At 37.6% G+C, this 22670-nt stretch overlaps 1 protein-coding gene across 5 annotated transcripts in view; it reads right to left on the bottom strand.

Moving 5' to 3' along the window:
- USP24 (ubiquitin specific peptidase 24) overlaps positions 1-22670 on the bottom strand; it is a 146493-nt gene that overhangs the window by 100762 nt on the left and 23061 nt on the right. For 3 of the 5 annotated variants that reach the window (XM_061184164.1, XM_061184167.1, XM_061184166.1), the window contains exons 2-3: positions 3674-3839; positions 2268-2335 (exon numbers count right to left, since the gene is read on the bottom strand). In XM_061184164.1, coding sequence (XP_061040147.1) covers positions 2268-2335; positions 3674-3839 — 234 coding nt within the window. The remainder of the gene's footprint in view (positions 1-2267; positions 2336-3673; positions 3840-22670) is intronic. The other 2 variants (XM_061184165.1, XM_061184168.1) reach the window with 1 other exon arrangement.

Raw genomic sequence — 22670 nt, 5'->3', positions numbered from 1 at the left:
AAATTTATGTGGACTAAGCACCACTCCCTCTGTTGTCATCTCATATGTTCAGTTTTTACTTTGAAAATGGAGCTCTATCTAACTTCCAGATGAGGTGAGGCAAGACAGGCAGCACCGTGTGAGGAAGAGGCATACAAAGTTTAAACATAACTGTGCACTATGGCCAGACCTGGATGTTTTTCCCTGCCTGAATATACTAGTAAAGAATCCAGGGGACTTCCCTGGCGGTGCAGTGGTTAGGAATCTGCCTGCCAACGCAGGGGACACGGGTTCAAGCCCTGGTCTGGGAAGATCCCACATGCTGCGGAGCAACTAAGCCCGTGTGCCACAACTACTGAGCCTGAGCTCTAGAGCCCACAAGCCACAACTACTGAGCCCGGATGCCACAACTACTGAAGCCCACGTGCCTAGAGCCTGTGCTCCACAACAGGAGAAGCCACTGTAATGAGAAGCCTGCACACCGCAATGAAGAGTAGCCCTTGCTCGCTGCAACTAGAGAAAACCCACGTGCAGCAACAAAGACCCAACGCAGCCAAAAAAAAAAAAAAAAGAATCCAGGCTGGCCTGAAGGTGAAAGGTGAAGAAACTAGAAATTACAATAAAGCTCCTTTTGTGCACCTTATTCACACAATTGCTTATTATTTGTACTCTTACTTCTTTTTTTTAAAAAAAAGGGGCAGCTTGTGAGAAAAGCCCAGAGAAGGTAGGGAGAGAGTCATCATACCAGGAAACACAAGTCTAAAGGCACACAGAATTCTGTAGCCCTTCTAGTTTAGAGAAATCTTTCTAATAGCTCTAAACTGTAAGAATTGAATGACATTGAACATAATGCAAGGTACCTTTGTGCTCATAGTTTTATAGGAAAAAACCCCCAACAACCACTTGACCATTTATTATACTATTACAAACAGCTGAGGGCATAAAATAAAACAGTCCTCTGAAGTATCTCTGTACAGGGTTAGAGTATTATACTCCAAATATGCAACTTGCTGCTGGACTGACTTGACCCAGGGCTCTCTGAATCTGAAGATCATCAACCTAAAGATCCCTTCCTTACACGAATAAACCCTTTTCCATGACTCTGAATAAACTTGAATTTTCTTTCTCTGCAAATTTATGCATACATTATGATAGGTGTCACAATATGTTACATTATAAAAATGCTGGTATTTTTTTAAAAAGCTACTATAATTCTTAACAAAATTCTTAAAAGTTAAAACTACAAAATGGTAGATGAATTCATCCAAAATGAAGAAAAATCTTGATTCTCTATAATCCCTGCCCAAATGACAATTTTAAAAGATTTCTCCCTTTTTTCAAAGGTGAAGCTATTTTTGTTCCTAAAATTAATTTTGTTCTGTCTTCAGCCTTGAATCAAGGGAGAGTCTGTCTGTCAAGACGCAGATGGGAATAATAGTTTGCAAATGAAGTTTATTTTACTGGGTTTTATAATAAATACAAACTTCATCCATCTGTAGTTGTAGTAACTTACTTGCATATGAGGCAAAAAATGGATGTCAAAACCCAGAAGCAGGAGACAGCAGGAGACTCATTTATTCATTCAACAAAGATTTACTGAGCTCTTTCTCTGCACTAGGCACTGGCTATATGCTGGGGAAAACAACAGTGCCTGTGACATCGTCCCTGCTCTTGGGGGATTCAGGACTCAGGTCCTGAAAAGGGAACCATGCTGAGTTAGACTGCTTTCAGAAACACAAGTCCTGTGATCTTCTATTCTCACTGTTCAGAAAAATTGCTTTATAAGAGATGTGACCAGAATGGGGGCAAGCATATCAGTCTAGCTCCAACAGAGATGCTGCCATCCACATGCCATTTTGCCAGATACAATACTCAATCCAGTTAAACTTTCTATAGTTTAAATGTCTGCTTCTGTCTCAGTAGAATACTAAGTACAAAATGGCCTATATTTTGATAAATAAATATTATCTTTCTAAGTGCCACAATCCTTAGTTTAGTAAGATGTCTAATTTCCTAGTGTTAAGTCTTAACCTATTCTTTAGCAGTTAAATAGAAGGAAGTAAAAGCTATATTCGACCAAAGACATGCAAACAATTAAATATAGAAGAAATAAATCATTTCTGAGCCCCATATTCAGGGCTACTTTTTTCATTTTTGAGCATTCCTCAGTTGTACAGGATTCATAAACTGGGCTCACATATTAAAAAACTAAAACTAAAGCAAAAAGCCTGTTCACCTTCACCCCCACCAAAAAAGAAAAAAAAACCAGCACAGCACATTTTTCTTACCTTTTTAAATGCTTCAGGCATACACCTATCCATAAATCTTTTACAATTCTCATCAGACTCAGAAAGACCTTTGTAAAATAAATGAAACAATATGCCTTATTTAGATTTTAGGTAGTTGCAGAAATCATATATATCATTCCAAGTTCATACATATGGAACTTATTATAGAAACCTTGATTCTTAAGGAATTATTAAAAGCAGAAGACATACATTCTGATAAAGGAATAGGATGAGAAAGTCACAGTATTATTTATTAATAGCATAATATATCCATTTATATTTATTAATTATTAATATATATTTATTAATAGTATAATAAGTAAATACTAATTAGAACTGAAATGGTTGAACTTATGTTTCCATGTCAGAGTAACTTTCAATGATCTGACTAAATAGCTAATAGAACACCACCAGCAGCTACTTTTTAGCCATTATTGTTTTCCTAAACATCTCTTTTAAAAACACAAATATTCTCAATAAATGCCAAAATCACTCTCTTCCCCAAAACAAACTGAACTCTGTGCAATAAAATGCACAGAATTGTGCCTGGCATAGAGTAAATGATAAATACTTGCTAAATGAATGAATGAATCCACTGTAAAATTATCCTTCGGAATACGCTTAAAAGAAAAACTCAATGACAGATTTTGCTTATCAGTGGAGAGACTGTCGAGCACATTTTCTTTTTTCAGTCCTACCACTTAGCATAATACCTGCATCCTCTCAGGCAATCAATAAATGCTGCTGCTGAGAAGCCAGTCATAAACACACCGTGGAAGCTAGTCAAAATATTTCCTTTTGATGTGCCTTGTATTTAATCACAATGGTAAACTATGCACTTTTAATGAGAAAAAAACATTTGCAAAACACTGGCCCAATTCATCTTATTTTACAAATGAATTCAATACGAAAAATAAATTATTATTCTCTCTTTAATATATTTATAATATAGATGCTTCCTTATGTTGATACTTATTCTCCAACCTAGTGATATTTTATTACTCTATTCGTTTAATATCTGTAAAGCACTTAAGACAGTGCCAAGAACTTAATAAGCATAAAATATTAAATAAACATTACTTTCTTTTCTTTAAAAAAAAAAAAAAAGCCACTGCATTAAGCCTTAATCTAAAGTGCTCCAAGTTTCTGTGGAAAAGTTAATTTCAATTTCCATAAGGCTTTTCAATTATATTTTAAAGACTCTTACACTCTATTGGAGCTAGAAGAAAATAGCTGATTTAATTCAACGCTTTTATTCCACAGGGGATAAACAAAGACTAAGAGAGTAAACGATCTAAGATAATACAGATGGCCAATGACAGGAGCTAAGATTAAAGTCAGGCCTCCTATCAAAAAAAAAACCCAAAAAGTGAAAACTCCTCCTGTGTCCTGAGGTATGAACTTACCAAGTCTTGCTAGGTAGGTCGACGCCAACAGGCATTTGCCTAGTGACTCTTCCCGCTTGTAAGGTATGGACCAGTGATCCGTCAAAACGCGGCTTTCCAGTTCATATAAATTTGTTGTAGGGAATTCAATTCCTTCCCCTGAGCAGTTTCCGTTTTCATCATTCTTCTGACAAAGAGGGATTATGGTTTAAAAAAAAAAAAAAAACCACACACACACACACAAATAATTAGTGACTACTTAAAAAATTTTCAATTTAACACAAAGCAGATCCTTAATCACTGGTAGCCATTAATTCCAAGATTGTGGATTCCACATTTCTTTCTCGTAATCACATCTTTCACCAAGACTATCTGAAATATCCTCAGCTTTTATCAATGTGGCATCCCAACTCTCTCAGAAGGTGAGCTCATCTCATTCTTCAAAAATGAACTCTCTTAATCTCTTGTTATAAATATCAAATCTACCTCCACCTACAGCCCCTTTTCTCATGCTCTCCCGAAGTGGCAATTGTTAAGGTCACCACACTGAATGCTGCATCATTCAATCCAGTGGACATGTTTCAGTCCTTATCTTACTTTTCAGGAATATCTGACCTTCTGCCTGCTTCCTCTTCTTGGTACGCTAGATTCCCTCCCCTTACCTCCCAGGATAACATGCTTCCCTGTTCTCCTCTGGGGTCTGTAGTTCCTTCTGTCTCCTCTTCTGGTACATCCTCCCCTTCCTAGCCATCAAACACTGGAGTTTCTCAAACCTCAGTGCTAGGCTCTCTTCTCTCTGCTCAGTGAATGGCACCACATTCATTTGGCAGCACAGCCAGAAATCAGGACACATTCTTAAAACCCTATTCTCCCATCTCCACCCCTAAGACTAAGTGATCAGACCTCCTATATTTCTCTCAAATCCATCTACTTCTGTCCATCTCCACAGGGATGCCGCTACTCCTGAACTCCTCTTTCTGCCCTCTTTAACCTACTTAACTCTTAAACCTTCTAAACTCTTTCAGAGAAAAACCTTTCCAGAACTTCTAAACACTGTCAAATTCCTTTAATCATTTTATACCCCTACCATCCTGAACTTCTCCTTCATAACACAACTCACAGATATAATTTTACATTTATTTGTGATTTATTCTGTTTGCCCCCACTAGACCAAGCGAGCCATGAGGACAAGGACTGTTTCTGACCACTTCTGTATCTCTAAAACCTAGTGCCTAACACAAAGTAGGTATTTAAAACATATTTTTAAATAGAAAAATAATTCATGCAAAGTTTCAACTATCAGTGGGGTAACTGCCAAACTTTCCATCAGTTCTCGCTATAATAATCTGTAGTAAATCAAACGGAACCCCTCCTCCCAAATGGCCTAACACCTGGCTCCTTTGAAAACCTAACCATTTTCACAATCCACTCTATAATTTGATCATTACAAAATAAAACCGTTCCATTAAAAAAATTCACCTTTAGCCTCAATGAAGGAAAAGACCATAAATATAAAGCAGAAATGATTTAAAAACACACTGAAAAACAATTTTCAACCCCACATGAATGATATCTAAAGGAATGCAACACATTTTTTTTCAGGTTCATGGCTAAATTGGGATGAAAATAAGATAAAAAACAGGAAGGTAATAAAAATTAAAGATGGAGTAGAAGACGATATAATTGGGGGTGAAGAGCGAGGGGTGGTGGATGAAGTAAATTTAGAATCATAATGTTTGGGGATAATTCAGTTTTTAAACACAATACTTTCAGAAATATTTTTAATTAATAAGTTCTGTAAATAAACCACTTTACTTAAAGGAACTGAGGAGAATCAAAATGTAAAGATTTTAAGATAGTCTCAAAATTGTACACTTGTTAAATGCTTAAATTTATGAACCTAGTATCAAAGTAGAATTAAGGCATATAAAAATAGAATTCAGTTGGATGATGGGAATATGTCATTACTATGAAATATCTACCATTAATTTCTACAGGAAGTTAATAGATCAAATCATGTATGAAATCATCAAATGTACTTAGCAACTATGAAAACCAAGAGCCTCCGAATGGGATCATTGCCCTTGTGAGAGTCACAGGAGAGCCTGCATCCCCTCTCTGCTCTCCACACAACAAGAAGACGGCAGCCTGTGACCCAGAGGAGGACCCTCACTAGAATGCAACCATGCTGGTACACTGATCTTGGACTTCCAGCCTCACGAACGATGAGAAATAAATCGCTATTGTTTAGAAGCCGACAAACAAAACCTGCCCAAAGCTAAGAGCTTCCTTGGGTGGGGGTGGGGGGAGACCTTTAACATCATCAGTAATGACACAAACATCGTGTGCCTCCTGAATGGACGCACTGTAAAGGGCACAACATCATTTCTGTGACAGTCCTGCCAAAAATGCAGCCCGTCTCTAGTCATGAGGAAACCCAAAATGAGGAACAACCTAAAAAATAACTAGCCTGTATTCTTAAAAAATGTCCAAGTCATGAAAGATTGAGGAAGACTGGACAGACATAACAACTAAATGCAGCATGGGATCCTGGATTAGATCTTGAACCAGGAATTTTGATTTGTTTAATTTTACTTCTTGGCTTCAAAGGACTTTAGTACTGGATCAATGTTAATTTCCCGATTTTGATAATATACTGAGGTTACATAAGAGAATATCCTCATTTGTAAGAAATACACACTGAAGTATTTAAGTGTAAAGGGATATCATGTCTTTAATTTACTCTCAAACATTTCAGAGAAAACAACAACAAAACACACACATACTTTTACATACACATGCACATTATACATACATGGATATTCATATTTAGAGAAAAAAAGAAGAATAAAGAGAATGTGATAAAATGTTAACATCTGAAGAACCTGAATAAAGTTTATATAAAAATTTCAAATTTATATAAAGGTTATATAAATAATTTGAGATTTACAGAAAAGTTGCAAAAATAGTTTTGTGCTATTCTTGCAACGTTTTTGTAAACCTGGAATTATTTCAAAATTAAAATAATTTAGTAAAATAAATATATAAAAACATAGATTTTTGAAGAACCTAATGAATTAGAGAGGTAGGGACTCACTTATAGTGGTAAAAAAAAAAAAGTTAAATTATACTTAGTATGTTCTACTTAAGAATCCCATTCCGGGCTTCCCTGGTGGCGCAGTGGTTGAGAGTCTGCCTGCCAATGCAGGGGACACGGGTTCGAGCCCTGGTCTGGGAGGATCCCGCATGCAGCGGAGCAACTGGGCCCGTGAGCCACAATTGCTGAGCCTGCGCGTCTGGAGCCTGTGCTCCACAACGGGAGAGGCCGCAATGGTGAGAGGCCCGCGCACCGCGATGAAGAGTGGCCCCCGCTCGCCACGGCTGGAGAGGGCCCTCGCACAGAAGCGGAGACCCAACACAGCCATAAATAAATAAGTAAATAAATAAATAAAAGAAAATTCTTATATAAAAAAAAAAAAGATAAAATGGAGCACACAGAGAATTAAAAAAAAAAAAAAAAAAAGAATCCCATTCCACTTGGTAACATAATTTGGTTTCTAAATACCTTTGTTTTTGTCTTAAATTACCAAATAAGTAATACATGTTCATTGTAGAAAATATGAATAGCAAAAAGTAAAACCCACCGTGAATTTCACCACTTATAAATTAATCACACTGACATTTTAATAAATATTTTTCCAGTAAAAGCTTTTTTTTTTTTACAAATTTTTTTTCTTAAAAATTCACAAATGTGGAATTAACCTCATTCTCATCACCTCCATGGCCTCTCATCATTCCATTATTAAAGACAGGATTAATGCAGTATTTCTTTTCCTATCTGATTTAAAAGACAGATGCACAAAGCAATAATTACAAAACCATGTTAATGGGCTTATAATGAATACAGATGTGACCCATATGATAATAATAGCACAAAAGGCGGGGGGGGTGGTGGTGGAGAACAGAGTTATATTGGAAGAATGTTTTGTACACTATTGAAATTAAGTTGGTATTAATTCGAGTTACAATGCTATAGATCAGGATGTTAATTGTAATCTACAGGGCAACCACTAATAAAATAACTTTAAAAATTACACAGTGAAAGAAAAAACAAGGGAATTAAGATTGTACACTGGAAAATATACTTAATACAAAACAGAGGAGTAATGGAGGATTAGAGGATTAAAAGGCATAACACATAGAAGACAAATAGCAAGATGGCAGATGTAAATCTTGTTTTATCAAATAATTATATTAAATTATAACTATCAGCAATATATGAAATGAAAATGGACTAAATGCTCTAACCAAAAGGCAGAGATTTGCAGAATGAATTTTTAAAAAGTGATCCAATTGTCTACAACAGATACCCTTTAGATTAAAAGACATAAAGAGGTTGAAATAAAAGGGTGGAAAAAGATATATCACGCACACGTAAAGGTGGTGGAGTGGCTATATTAGTAACAAACAGAATACAGGCATACCTTGTTTTATAGTGCTCTGCTTTGCTATGCTTTGCAGATGTTACATTTTTTACAAATTGAAGGTTTGTGGCAACCCTGCATCCAGCAAGTCTATCAACACTTTTTCCAACAGCATTTGCTCACTTCATGTCTATGCGTTGCATTTTGGTAATTCTCACAATATTTCAAACTTTCTCATTATTATTACATTTGTTATGGTGCTCTGTGATAAGTGATCTTAGATGTTACTATTTTAATTGTTTTGGGGCACCAAGAATTGTGTCTGTATAACATAGCAAACTTAATCAATAAATGTATGTGTTCTGACCACTCCACCAACTGGCTATTTCCGGTCTCTCTCCCTTCCTCAGGCTTCCCTACTCCCTGCGACACAACAGTATTAAAATTAAGCCAATTAATAGCCCTACAATGGCCTCCACGTGTTCAAGTGAAAGGAAGAGTAAGTAGCACGTCTCTCACTTTAAATCAAAAGCTAGAAATGATTAAGCTTAGTGAGGAAGGCATGATGAAAGCCGAGACAAGCCAAAAGCTAGGTAGGCATCTTGCACCAAACCATTAGCTAAGTTATGAATGCAAAGGAAAAGTTCTTGAAAGAAATTAAAAGTGCTACTCCACAGAACAAACAAATGATAAGAAAGCAAAACAGGCTTATTGCTATATGGAGAAAGTTTTAGTGGTCTGGGTGGAAGATCAAACCAGCCACAACATTCCCTTAAGCCAAAGTCTAACCTAGAGCAAAGCCCTAACTCTCTTCAATTCTGTGAAGGCTGAGAAAGATGAGGAAGCTGCAGAAGAAGTTTGAAGCTAACACAGGTTGCTTCATGAGGCTGAAGGAAAGAAGGCATATCTTCATAACATAAAAGTGAAAGGTGACAGGGGGACCTTCAAGATGGCAGAGGAGTAAGACATGGAGACCACCTTCCTGCCCACAAATACATGAAAAATACATCTACATGTGGAACATCTCCTACAGAACACCTACTGAACGCTGGCAGAAGACCTCAGACTTCCCAAAAGGCAAGAAACTCCCCACGTACCTGGGTAGGGCAAAAGAAAAAAGAAAAAACAGAGACAAAATATTAGGGATGGGACCTGCACCAGTGGGAGGGAGCCGTGAAGGAGGAAAGGTTTCCACACACTTGGAAGGCCCTTCGTGGGCGGAGACTGTGGGGGGCGGAGACTGTGGGTGGCGGAGGGGGGAAGCTTCGGAGCCACGGAGGACAGCGCAGCAACAGGGGTCCAGAGGGCAAAGCGGAGAGATTCCCGCACAGAGGAGCGGTGCCGACCAGCACTCACCAGCCTGAGAGGCTTGTCTGCTCACCCGCCGGGACGGGCGGGGGCTGGGAGCTGAGGCTCAGGCTTCAGAGGTCAGATCCCAGAGAGAGGACTGGGGTTGCCTGCGTGAACACAGCCTGAAGGGGGCTAGTGCACCACGGCTAGCTGGGAGGGAGTCCAGGAAAAGGTCTGGAGCTGCCGAAGAGGCAAGAGACCACTGTTTTGGGGTGCACGAGGAGAGGGGATTCCTTCCCTGTGTGCCCACAGAAGGCAGAGTACCGCCTAAGCGAGCTCCAGAGACGGCATAAGCCACGGCTATCAGCTCAGACAACAGAGACAAGCATGAAACGCTAACACTGCTGCTGCTGTGACCAAGAAGCCTGTGTGCAAGCAGAGGTCACTATCCACACCCCACCGCCCCGGGGAGCCTGCGCAGCATGCCACGGTCAGGGTCCCGAGATCCACGGACAACTTCCCTGGGAGAACACACGGCGTGCCTCACGCTGTTGCAATGTCATGCCTCTGCCGCCGCAGGCTTGCCCTGCATTCCAATTATGACTACCATACCCTTCGCTCTCCCCGGCCTGAGAGAGCAAGAGAGCCATAATCAGCCACTGCTTTAACCCCCTCCTGTCTGGGTGGGGAACAGACACCTGAGGGCGACTTACACGCAGAGACGGGGCCAAAACCAAAGCTGAACCCCAGGAGCTGTGTGAACAAAGAAGAGAAAGGGAAATTTTTCTGTGTAGCCTCAGGAGCAGTGGATTAAATCCCTGCAATCAACTTGATGAACCCTGCATCTGTGGAATAGCTGAATACCTGAACAAATGTTCCCAAAATGGAGGCGGTGGACTCTGGAAGCAACTGTAGACTTGGGGTTTGCTGTCTGCGACTGATTTGTTTCTGATTCTTATGTTTATCTTAGTTTAGTTTTTAGTGCTTCTTATGACTGGTAGATTTGTTTATTGGTTTGGTTGCTCTCTTCTTTTTTTAAAAAATTTATTTATTTTATTATTTCTTTTATTTTATTATTTTTTTACTTTCTTATTTTTAAAATTTATTATTATTATTTTTCATTCTTTTCTTCTGAGCCAAGTGGCTGACAGGGTCTTGCTGCTCCGGCCGGGTGTACAGCCTGAGCCCCAGAGGTGGGAGAGCTGACTCCAGGACACTGGACCACCAGAAACCTCCCAGCCCCACATAGTATCAATTGGCGAGAGCTCTCCCAGAGACCTCCATCTCAACACTAAGACCCAGCTGCACCCAACGGCCAGCAAGCTCCAGTGCTGGATGCCCCATGCCAAACAACTAGCAAGACAGGAACACAACCTCACCCATTAGCAGAGAGGCTGCCTAAAATCATACTAAGTTCATAGACACCCCAAAACACACCACCAGACGCAGTCTTTCCCATCAGAAAGACAAGATCCAGCCCCACCCACCAGAACACAGGGAACACCAGTCCCCTCCACCAGGAAGCCTTCACAAGCCACTGAACCAACCGCACCCACTGGGGACAGACACCAAAAACAACAGGAACTACGAACCCACAGCATGAGAAAAGGAGACCCCAAACACAGTTAGTAAAATAAAATGAGAAGACAGAGAAATATGCAGCAGATGAAGGAGCAAGGTAAAAACCCACCAGACCAAACAAATGAAGAGGCAATAGGCAGTCAATGTGAAAAAGAATTCAGAATAATGATAGTAAAGATGATCCAAAATCTTGGAAATAGAATGGAGAAAATACAAGAAACATTTAACAAAGACCTAGAAGAACTAAAGAGCAAACAATAATGAACAACACAGTAAATGAAATTAAAAATTCTCTAGAAGGAATCAGTAGCAGAATAACTGAGGCAGAAGAACGGTAAGTGACCTGGAAGACAAAATAGTGGAAATAACTGCCAAGGAGCAGAATAAAGAAAAAAGAATGAAAAGAATTGAGGAGAGTCTCAGAGGCCTCGGGAACAAAATTAAGTGCAGCAACATTCGCATTATAGGGGTCCCAGAAGAAGAAAAGAAAAAGAAAGGGTCTGAGAAAATATTAGAAGAGATTAGAGTTGAAAACTTCCCTAATATGAGAAAGGAAATAGTCAATCAAGTCCAGGAAGCACAGAGAATCCCATACAGGATAAATCCAAGAAGAAACACGCCAATACACATATTAATCAAACTATCAAAAATTAAATACAAAGAAAAAATATTACAAGCAGCAAGGGAAAGCAACAAATAACATACAAGAGAACTCCCGAAAGGTTAACAGCTGATTTCTCAGCAGAAACTCTACAAGCCAGAAGGGAGTGGCAGGATATATTTAAAGTGATGAAAGGGAAGAACCTACAACCAAGATTACTCTACCCAGCAAGGATCTCATCCAGATTCAATGGAGAAATCAAAAGCTTTACAGACAAGCAAAAGCTAAGAGAATTCAGCACCACCAAACCAGCTCTACAACAAATGCTAAAGGAACTTCTCTAAGTGGAAGAAAACGACCTACAAAAACAAACCCATAACAATTAAGCAAATGGTAAAAGGAACATACATATCGATAATTACCTTAAACGTGAATGGATTAAATGCTCCAACCAAAAGACACAGGTTCACTGAATGGATACAAAAACAAGACCCATATATATGCTGTCTACAAGAGACACACTTCTGACCTAGGGACACACAGAGACTGAAAGTGAGGGCATGGAAAAAGATATTCCATGCAAATGGAAATCAAAAGAAAGCTGGAGTAGCAATACTCATATCAGATAAAATAGACTTTAAAATAAAGAGTGTTACAGGAGACAAGGAAGGACACTACATAATGATCAAGGGATCAATCCAAGAAGAAGATATAACAACTATAAATACATATGCACCCAACATAGGAACACCTCAATACACAAGGCAACTGCTAATAGCTATAAAAGAGGAAAGCGACAGTAACACAATAATAGTGGGGGACTGCAACACCTCACTTACACCAATGGACAGATCATCCAAACAAAATTAATAAGGAAACACGAACGTTAAATAACACAGCAGACAAGAAAGATTTAATTGATATTTATAGGACACTGCATGCCAAAACAGCAGATTACACTTTCTTCTCAAGTGCACACGGAACATTCTCCAGGACAGATCACATCTTGGGTCACAAATCAACCCTCAGTAAATTTAAGAAAACTGAAATCATATCAAGCATCTTTTCTGACCACGACGCTATGAGATTAGAAATCAATTACAGGGAAAAAAACGTAAAAAACACAAACACATGGAGGCTAAACAATACGTTACTAAATAACCAAGAGATCACTGAAGAAATCAAAGAGGAAATCAAAAAATACCTAGAGACAAATTACAACAAAAACACGATGATCCAAAACCTATGGGATGCAGCAAAAGCAGCTCTAAGAGGGAAGTTTACAGAAATACAAGCCTACCTCAAGAAACAAGAAAAATCTCAAATAAACAATCTAACCTTACACCTAAAGAAACTAGTGAAAGAAAAACAAACAAAACTCAAAGTTAGCAGAAGGAAAGAAGTCATAACGATCAGATCAGAAAGAAATGAAGGAAACAATAGCAAAGATCAATAAAGCTAAAATTGGTTTTTTGAGAAGATAAACAAAATTGATAAACCATTAGCCAGACTCATCAAGAAAAAGAGGGAGAGGACTCAAATCAATAAAATCAGAAATGAAAAAGGAGAAGTTACAACAGACACCACAGAAATACAAAGCATCCTAAGAGACTACTACAAGCAACTCTATGCCAATAAAATGGACAACCTGGAAGAAATGGACAAATTCTTAGAAAGGTATAACTTTCCAAGACTGAACCAAGAAGAAACAGAAACTATGAACAGACCAATCACAAGTAATGAAATTGAAACTGTGATTAAAAATCTTCTGACAAACAGAAGTCCAGGACCAGATGGCTTCACAGGTGAATTCTATCAAACATTTAGAGAAGAGCTAACACCCATACTTCTCAAACTCTTCCAAAAAATTGCAGAGGAAGGAACACTCCCAAACTCATTCTATGAGGCCGCCTTCACCCTGATACAAAAACCAGACAAAGATACTACAAAAAAAAGAAAATTACCGACCAATATCACCGATGAATATAGATGCAAAGACCCTCAACAAAATACTAGCAAACAGAATCCAACAACACATTAAAAGGATCATACATCTTGATCAAGTGGGATTTATCCCAGGGATGCAAGGATTCTTCAATGTATGCAAATCAATGTGATACACCATATTAACAAACTGAAGAATAAAAACCATATGATCATCTCAATAGATGCAGAAAAAGCTTTCAACAAAATTCAACACCCATTTATGATAAAAACTCTCCAGAAAGTGGGCATAGAGGGAACCTACCCTCAACATAATAAAGGCCACATACAACAAACCCACAGCAAACATCATTCTCAGCGGTGAAAAACTGAAAGCATTTCCTCTAAGATCAGGAACAAGACAAGGATGTCCACTCTCACCCACTGTTATTCAACATTGTTTTGGAAGTCCTAGCCACGGCAATCAGAGAAGAAAAAGAAATAAAAGAAATACAAATTGGAAAAGAAGAAGTAAAACTGTCACTGTTTGCAGATGACATGATACTATACATAGAGAATCCTAAAGGTGCCACCAGAAAACTACTAGAGCTCATCAATGAATTTGGAAAAGTTGCAGGATACAAAATTAATGCACAGATATTTCTTGCATTCCTATACACTAACGATGAAAAATATGAAAGAGAAATTAAGGAAACACTCCTATTTACCATTGCAACAAAAAGAATAAAACACCTAGGAATAAACCTACCTAGGGAGACAAAAGACCTGTATGCAGAAATCGGTAAGACACTGATGAAAGAAATTAAAGATGATACAAACAGATAGAGAGATATACCATGTTCTTGGATTGGAAGAATCAACATTGTGAAAATGACTATATTACCCAAAGCAATCTACAGATTCAATGTAATCCTTATCAAACTACCAATGGCATTTTTCACAGAACTAGAACAAAAAATTTCACAATTTGTATGGAAACACAAAATACCCTGAAGAGCCAAAGCAATCTTGAGAAAGAAAAACGGAGCTGGAGGAATCAGGCTCCTGGACTTCAGACTATACTACAAAGCTACAGTAATCAAGACAGTATGGTACTGGCACAGAAACAGAAATATAGATCAATGGAACAGGACAGAAAGCCCAGAGATAAACCCACGTACATATGGTCAACTAATCTATGACAAAGGAGGCAAGGATATACAATGGAGAAAAGACAGTCTCTTCAATAAGTGGTGCTGGGAAAACTGGACAGCTACATGTAAAAGAATGAAATTAGAACACTCCCTAACACCACATACAAAAATAAACTCAGAATGGATTAGAGACCTAAATTTAAGACCGGACACTATAAAACTCTTAGAGGAAAACATAGGCAGAACACTCTATGACATAAATCACAGCAAGATCCCTTTTGACCCACCTCCTAGAGAAATGGAAATAAAAACAAAAATAAACAAATGGCACCTGACGAAACTTAAAAGCTTTTGCACAGCAAAGGAAACTATAAACAAGATGAAAAGACAACCCTCAGAATGGGAGAAAATATTTGCAAACTTATCAATGGACAAAGGATAAATCTCCAAAATATATAAACAGCTCATGCAGCTCAATATCAAAAAAACAAACAACCCAATCAAAAAACAGGTAGAAGACTTAAATAGACATTTCTCCAAAGAATATATACAGATTGCAAACAAACACATGAAAAGATGCTCAACGTCACTAATCAGTACAGAAATGCAAATCAAAACCACAATGAGGTATCACCTCACACCAGTCAGAATGGCCATCATCAAAAAAACCTACAGACAATAAATGCTGGAGAGGTTGTGGAGAAAAGGGAATCCTCTTGCACTGCTGGTGGAAGTGTAATTGATACAGCCACTATGGAGAACAGTCTGGAGGTTCCTTAAAAAACTAAAAATAGAACTACCATACGACCCAGCAATCCCACTACTGGGCATATACCCTGAGAAAACCATAATTCAAAAAGAGGAATGTACCACAATGTTCACTGCAGCACTATTTACAATAGTAGGACATGGAAGCAACTTAAGTGTCCATGGACAGATGAATGGATAAAGAAGATGTGGCACATACATACAATGGAATATTACTCAGTCATAAAAGGAAACGAAATTGAGTTATTTGTAGTGAGGTGGATGGAGTTAGAGTCTGTCATAGAGAGTGAAGTAAGTCAGAAAGAGAAAAACAAATACTGTATGCTAACACATATATGTGGACTCTAAAAAAAATGGTTCTAATGAACCTCGGGGCAGGACAAGAATAAAGATGCAGATGTAGAGAATGGACTTGAGGACAAGGCAGGGGGAAGGGTAAGCTGGGATGAAGTGAGAGAGTAGCACTGACATATATACACTACCAAATGTAAAATAGATAGCTAGTGGGAAGCAGCTTCATAGCACAGGGAGATCAGCTCGGTGCTTTGTGACCACCTAGAGGGGTGGGATAGGGAGGGTGGGAGGGAGGCGCAAGAGGAAGGGGATATGGGGATGCATGTATACATATATCCGATTCACTTTGTTATACAGCAGAAACTAACACAACAATGTAAAGCAATTATACTCCAACAAAGATGTTAAAAAAAAAAAAAGTGAAAGGTGAAGCAGCAAGTGGTGATGCAGAAGCTACAACAAGCTATCCAGAATATCTAACTAGGTAATTAAAGAAGGTGGCTACATTAAACAACAGATTCTCAATGTAGACAAAACAGCCTTATATTAGAAGAAGAGGACATCTAGGACTTGCACAGGTAGAGAGAAGTCAGTGCTTGGCTTCAAAGCTTCAAAAGACAAGCAGACTCACAGATACAGAGAACAAACTCGTGTATATCAGTGGTGGGGACGGGGGAAGAGGAATGTAAGGGTGGGGGAGGGTGAGGTACAAAATATTAAGTGTAAGATTGGCTCAAAGATGCATTGTACAACACAGGGAATATAGCCAATATTTTGTAATAACTGTAAATGGAAAGTAACCTTAAAAAAATTTTTTAATGGTTAATTAAACAAATAAACAACCCTCCCCCCCAAAAAAAACCCCAAAAGACAAGCTGACTCTCTTGTGAGGGACTACTGAAGCTGGTGACTTGAAGTAGAAGCCAGTGCTCATTTACCATTCCAAAGATCATAAGGCCCTTAAGAATTATGCTAAATCTACTCTGCCTATGCCTTACAAATGGAACAACAAAGCCTGGAATGCAGCACACCTGTTAACAACATGGTTTACTGAATATTTTAAATTCACTGTTGAGACCTAATACTCAGAAAAAAATATTCCTTTCAAAATATTACTGCTTACTGACAATGCACCTGATCACCAAAGAGCTCTCTGATGGAGATGTACAATGAGATTAATGTTGTTTTCATGCCTGCGAATACAGCATCCATTCTGCAGCCCATGGATCAAGGAGCAATTTTAACGTTCATGTCTTATTATTTAAGAAATACATTTTGTAAGGCTATAGCTGCCATAGATAGTGATTCCTCTGATAGATCTGGGCAAAACACATTGAAAACGATCTGGGAAGGATTCACCATTCTAGATGCCATTAAGAACATTCATAATTCATGGGAAGAGGCCAAAATATCAACATTAACAGCAGTTAGGAAGAAGCTGATTTTAACCCTTGTGGATGACTTTGAGGGGTTCAAGACTTCAGTGGAGGAAGTCATTGCAGATGTGGTAGAAATAGTAAGAGAGGACTTCCCTGGTGTCGCAGTGGTTAAGAATCCGCCTGCCAATGCAGGGGACATGGGTTCGAGCCCTGGTCCGGGAAGATCCCACATGCCGCGGGGCAACTAAGCCCGTGCGCCACAACTACTGAGCCTGCACTCTAGAGCCCACGAGCCACAACTACTGAGTCCGCGTGCCACAACTACTGAAGCCTGCACGCCCTAGAGCCCATGCTCTGCAACAAGAGAAGCCACCACAATGAGAAGCCCGTGCATTGCAACAAAGAGTAGCTCCCGCTCACCACTAGAGAAAGCCCGTGCACAGCAACAAAGACCCAAAGCAGCCAAAAAATAAATTAAAAAAAAAAAAAAAAAGAAATAGCAAGAGAACTAGAATTAGAAGTGGAGCCTGAAGATGTGACTGAATTGCTGCATCTCATGACAAAACTTGAACAGATAAGGAGTTACTTCTTAGGGAGAAGCAAAGAGAGTAGTTTCCTGAGATGGAATCTGCTCCTGGCAAAAAAGCTGTGAAGACTGTTGAAGTGTCAACAAAGGATTCAGAATATTACACAAACTTCGTTGATAAAGCAGTGGCAGGGTTTGAGAGGTTTGTCTCCAATTTTGAAAGAAGTTCTGTTAGTAAAATGCTATCAAACAGCATTGCACGCTACAGAGAAATCATTCATGAAAGGAAGGGTCAACTGATGCAGCAAACTTCATTGTCGTATTTTAAGAAATTGCCACGGCCACCCCTACCTTCAGCAACCACCACCCTCATCAGTCAGCAGCCATCAATATCGAGGCAAGACCTCCACCAGCAAAAAGATTCCAACTCGCTGAAGGCTCAGATGATGGTTAGTGTTTTCTAGCAACAATGTATTTTAAAGTTGAGGTATGTACTTTTTTTAGACATAATGCTATTGTACATTTACTGACTACAGTATAGTGTAAACATATCTTTTATATGTACTGGGAAATCAAAAACTTCATGTGAGTCCCTTTATTGCAACATTCACTTTGCTGCAGTGGTGTGGAACTGAACCCACAATATCTCCGAGGTATGCCTGTAGATGTTAAGACAAGAAATACAGTACTAGAGACAAAGAGGGATACTTCATAATGATAAAAAAGTCAATAAAAAAAAGGAAGATAAAATAAAAGAATGGAAAACGATATACTATGAAAACAGTAATCAAAAGAGAGCTGGAGTGGCTACACTAATATCAGAAAAAAGAAGTAGTCATGTGAAAATTTATTACTAGAGATAAGGAAGGATTTTTTTTTTAATGATAAAGGGCTTATCCATCAGAAAGACATAACAGTTCTAAACAAATATGCATCTAATGACAGAGACCCAAAGTATAGGAAGCAAAAACTGACAGAACTAAAGAGAAATACACAATTCAACAAGAACAGTTGGAGACTTTCACTTTCAATAATAGCTAGAACTAGGCAGAGGTCAATGAGGAAATAGAAGAATTAATACCACAAACTAAGTATACAAAAGACATTTATAGAATGTTCCACCCCATAACAGCAGAATATACATTCTTCTCAAGTGCACATGAAACATTCTCCAGGACAGAGCACATGTTAGGTTATAAAACAAGCCTCAATCAATTTGTAGGGATTAAAATCATACAAGGTATGTTCTGTGACCACAATGGAATGAAATTAGAAATCAACAGCAGAAGGAAATTCTGGAAATCCAAAATACGTGAAAATGAAACAATATACTCCTAAACAACTGATGGGCCAAAAAAGAAATCATAAGGCAATTAGAAAATGCTTTAAGATGAATGAAAATAAAAATACAATATAACTTATAAGATGCAGTGATTGGAGGGAAATATTTTTTAAAAAGAAAAAAGATCTCAAATCAATAACATAACCATGCACCTTACAAAACTAGAAAAAGAAGAGTAAGCTAAACCCAAAGCAAGCAGAAGGAAGGAAATAATAAAGATTAGAGTGGAAATAAATGAAAGAGAGAACAGAAAAACAACAGAGACAATAAACAAAACCAAAAGTTGGTTCTTTGAAAATATCAACAAAATGGACAAATCTTCAGCTAGACTAACCAAGAAAAAAAGAGAGAAGACCCTAATCATTAAAATCAGTAATAAAAGAGAGGGTATCAATTCTGACCTTATAGAAATAAAAATGATTATAAGGAATGCTACTGATGATCCTATGCCAACAAATTAGATAATCTAGATGAAATGGACAAATTCCTAAAAGACATAAACCACCAAAACTGACTCAAGCAGAAACAGAAAATATGAATAGACCTATACAAAATAAAGAGAATGTTGTAATCAAAAGCTTCCCACAAAGCCAGGACCAGATGCCATTACTGGTGAATTCCACCAAACATTTAAAGAATTAACATCAATCCTACACACTCTTCCCCCTGACCCACCCCCCCCCACCAAAAAAAAAAAGAAAAAAAGAAAAGGAGAGGATACTTACCAACTTATTTTATGAGATCAGTATTACCCTGACATTAAAACCAGACAAAAACATTCCACATCCATTAGGATGGCTATTATTAAAAACACAGAAAATAACAAGTGTTGACAAGAACGTAGGAAAACTGGAAACCCTGTGCATTGCTGATGGGAATACAAAATGGTACAGCCACAGTGAAAAACAGTATGGTAGGTTCCTCAAAAAATTAAACATAAAATTACCACTTGATCCAGCAATTCTTCTTTGGGGTATATATCCAAAAGAATTGAAAGAAGGGACGTGAACAAATATTTGTACACCCGTGTTTATACTTATAGCAGCATTATTCACAATAGCCAAAAGGAGGAAACAACCTAAGTGTCCATCAATGAATGGATAAACAAAATGTGGTATATACATACAACCAAAAATTATTCCACCTTTAATTAGAGGAAGGAAATTCTAATACATGCATGCTACAATATGCATGAACCTTGAAGACATTATGCTAAGTGAAATATGCTAGTCACAAAGGAACAAATATTATATGATTCCACTTATATGAGGTACCTAGAACAGCCATATTCATGGAGACAGAAAATAGAAGGGTGGTTGCCAAGGGCTGGGGGCAAGGGAGAATGAGGAGTTATTGTTTAATGAGTACATAGTTCCAATTTGGGAAGATGAAAAAGTTCTGGAGATGAATGGGGTGATGGTTGCAAAACAATGTCAATGTACTTAATGCACAGAATTGTGTACTTAAAAATGGTTAAAATGGATCTGTAAGTCATTTTATTTATAGAAATTTTTTAAATTCTAAGAACTATTCTGAAGACTGATCATGAAGTTATCTTGCTTAGTTGGTGAATTTAGATCTATTTTTAACAAATCACAAACCTATATAGTGATAGTACACATTCTGAGGGCTTTAAAAAGATCTTTCTTATGTGATTATTTAGGTGATTTTTCCCTTTACTTATTGAATGTTTGTATGTGCATCTGTATGTTGTATGTGCATCTGTAATGTGAGCATGCACATGTGTTGGGAAACATAAGTAAGAATTTAATACATTTATTTTACAGGAAGCTTTGAAGAGACAGAGCATCTCAAGTTTTCGATTTCTAACATAAATACATTTTATAGATAATATATTGTTTCAGGGAGTAGAACAGATATTCTTCTTTGGTGATTACTTATTGATTTTCTTTTGTCTATAACAATTTAAAGTACTTTATTGCTTACATTTAAATAAATGCTAAATCAATAGTAAGTTATACAACCATATAGTGGATATATGTATAGAGACATTATCCAGAATACATGCCCTGGTCAGAATAGAGACTTGTAGAAATACTCACTTTAGATGACTCTTATAAGAGCAGAAATGTGAAGAAATAAAATGATCTTACATTTCATCCTCAACAACAACAACAAAAAAAATGGTTAAAATGGTAAATTTTATGTTGTGCGTTTTACCACAGCTTAAAAAAATGGACAAAGATATCCCAAGAAAAATAAACAAAACTACAGACCAATGTCCCTATGAATATAAACGCGAAAATCCTTAACAATAAACTAGCAAACTGAATCCAGCAATATATAAAAAGGATTGTACACCATGACCAAGTATGCATACAAGGTTGATTCAGCATACAAAAGTCAATCAATACAATGCTATAAACAGTAATCGAATAAAGGATAAAAAACACACAATCATTTCAATAGATGCAGAAAAAATATTCACGAAAACCAACACCTTGTCATAACAATAACAGAAAAAAATCAACAAATAAATAAAAGGGAATTTCCTCAACTTGATGAAAAGCATCTACAAAAAACCTACAATTAACATCATACTTAACTATGAAAGACTGAATGCTTTCCTCTAAAATCATAAACAAGGATGTCTGTTCTTCAGCTTCCATTCAACATTGTACCAGAGTGTCTAGCCAGGGCAATTAGGCAAAATAAGAAATAAAAGGCATTCATTCAGATTGAAAAGGATGAAGTAAAACTATGTCTATTCACTGATGACATGATCTTGTATATAGAAAATTCTAAGGAATTCATAAAAAAAGAAACTACTAGAACTAATAATTGAGTTTAGCAAGGTTGCAGAATAAAATATCAATATCTAAAATTCAACTGTATTTCTATACACTAACAATGAACAATCTTAAAATAAAATTAAGAGCAACTAAGCCCATGTGCCACAACTACTGAGCCTGCGCTCGAGAGCCTGCAAGCCACAACTACTGAAGCCCACGTGCCTAGAGCCCGTGCTCCGCAACAAGAGAAGCCACCGCAATGAGAAGCCTGCACACTGTAACAAAGAGTAGCCCCCGCTCGCCACAACTAGAGAAAGTCCATGCGCAGCAACAAAGACCCAACGCAGCCAAAAATAAAAACAAACAAATAAATAAATAAATTTATTAAATAAATAAATAAATAAAATGGTGCTGCCTCTTTGCAAGACAATTTGGCAGTTCCTCAAAAGTTAATCATAGTTACTGTAGGACATAGCAATTCTATTTGCAGATACACCTATGAGATACACCAAGAGAAATATATTTCCACATAAAAACTTGTACATGTGTTCACAGCAGCATTGTTTTTAATAAGTCAAAAAGTGGTAAAAACCCAAAGGTTCATCAAAACTGATGGATGAATATAGTATATCCATACAGTGGAATATTTTTTAGCCCTAAAAATGAACGAAATACTGATTCATACTACAACATAAATGAACTTCAAAAACATTATGCTAAGTGAAAGAAGCCAGACGTAAAAGGCAACGTATTATATGGTTCCATTTATATGAAATGTCTAGAATAGGCAATCCACAGACATAAAGAGTAGATTAGTGGCTGCCAGAGGATGGGAAGAGGGAGAAAAGGAGAGTGACTGTTAAAAACACATGTAAGCTTTCTTTCGGGGGTGATGCGAAAATATTCTAAAATTAAGGAGTGGTGATGGCTGCACAACTATGAATGAACACTTTAAAAGGGTAAACTTCAGGGTATGTGAATTA

The sequence above is a fragment of the Eubalaena glacialis genome, chromosome 3 (assembly GCF_028564815.1).
Source record: "Eubalaena glacialis isolate mEubGla1 chromosome 3, mEubGla1.1.hap2.+ XY, whole genome shotgun sequence".
In the NCBI taxonomy this organism is placed as follows: Eukaryota; Metazoa; Chordata; class Mammalia; order Artiodactyla; family Balaenidae; genus Eubalaena; species Eubalaena glacialis.
The sequence above is the reverse complement of the archived record's forward strand: the minus strand, read 5'-3'. Positions and strand labels throughout refer to the sequence as shown.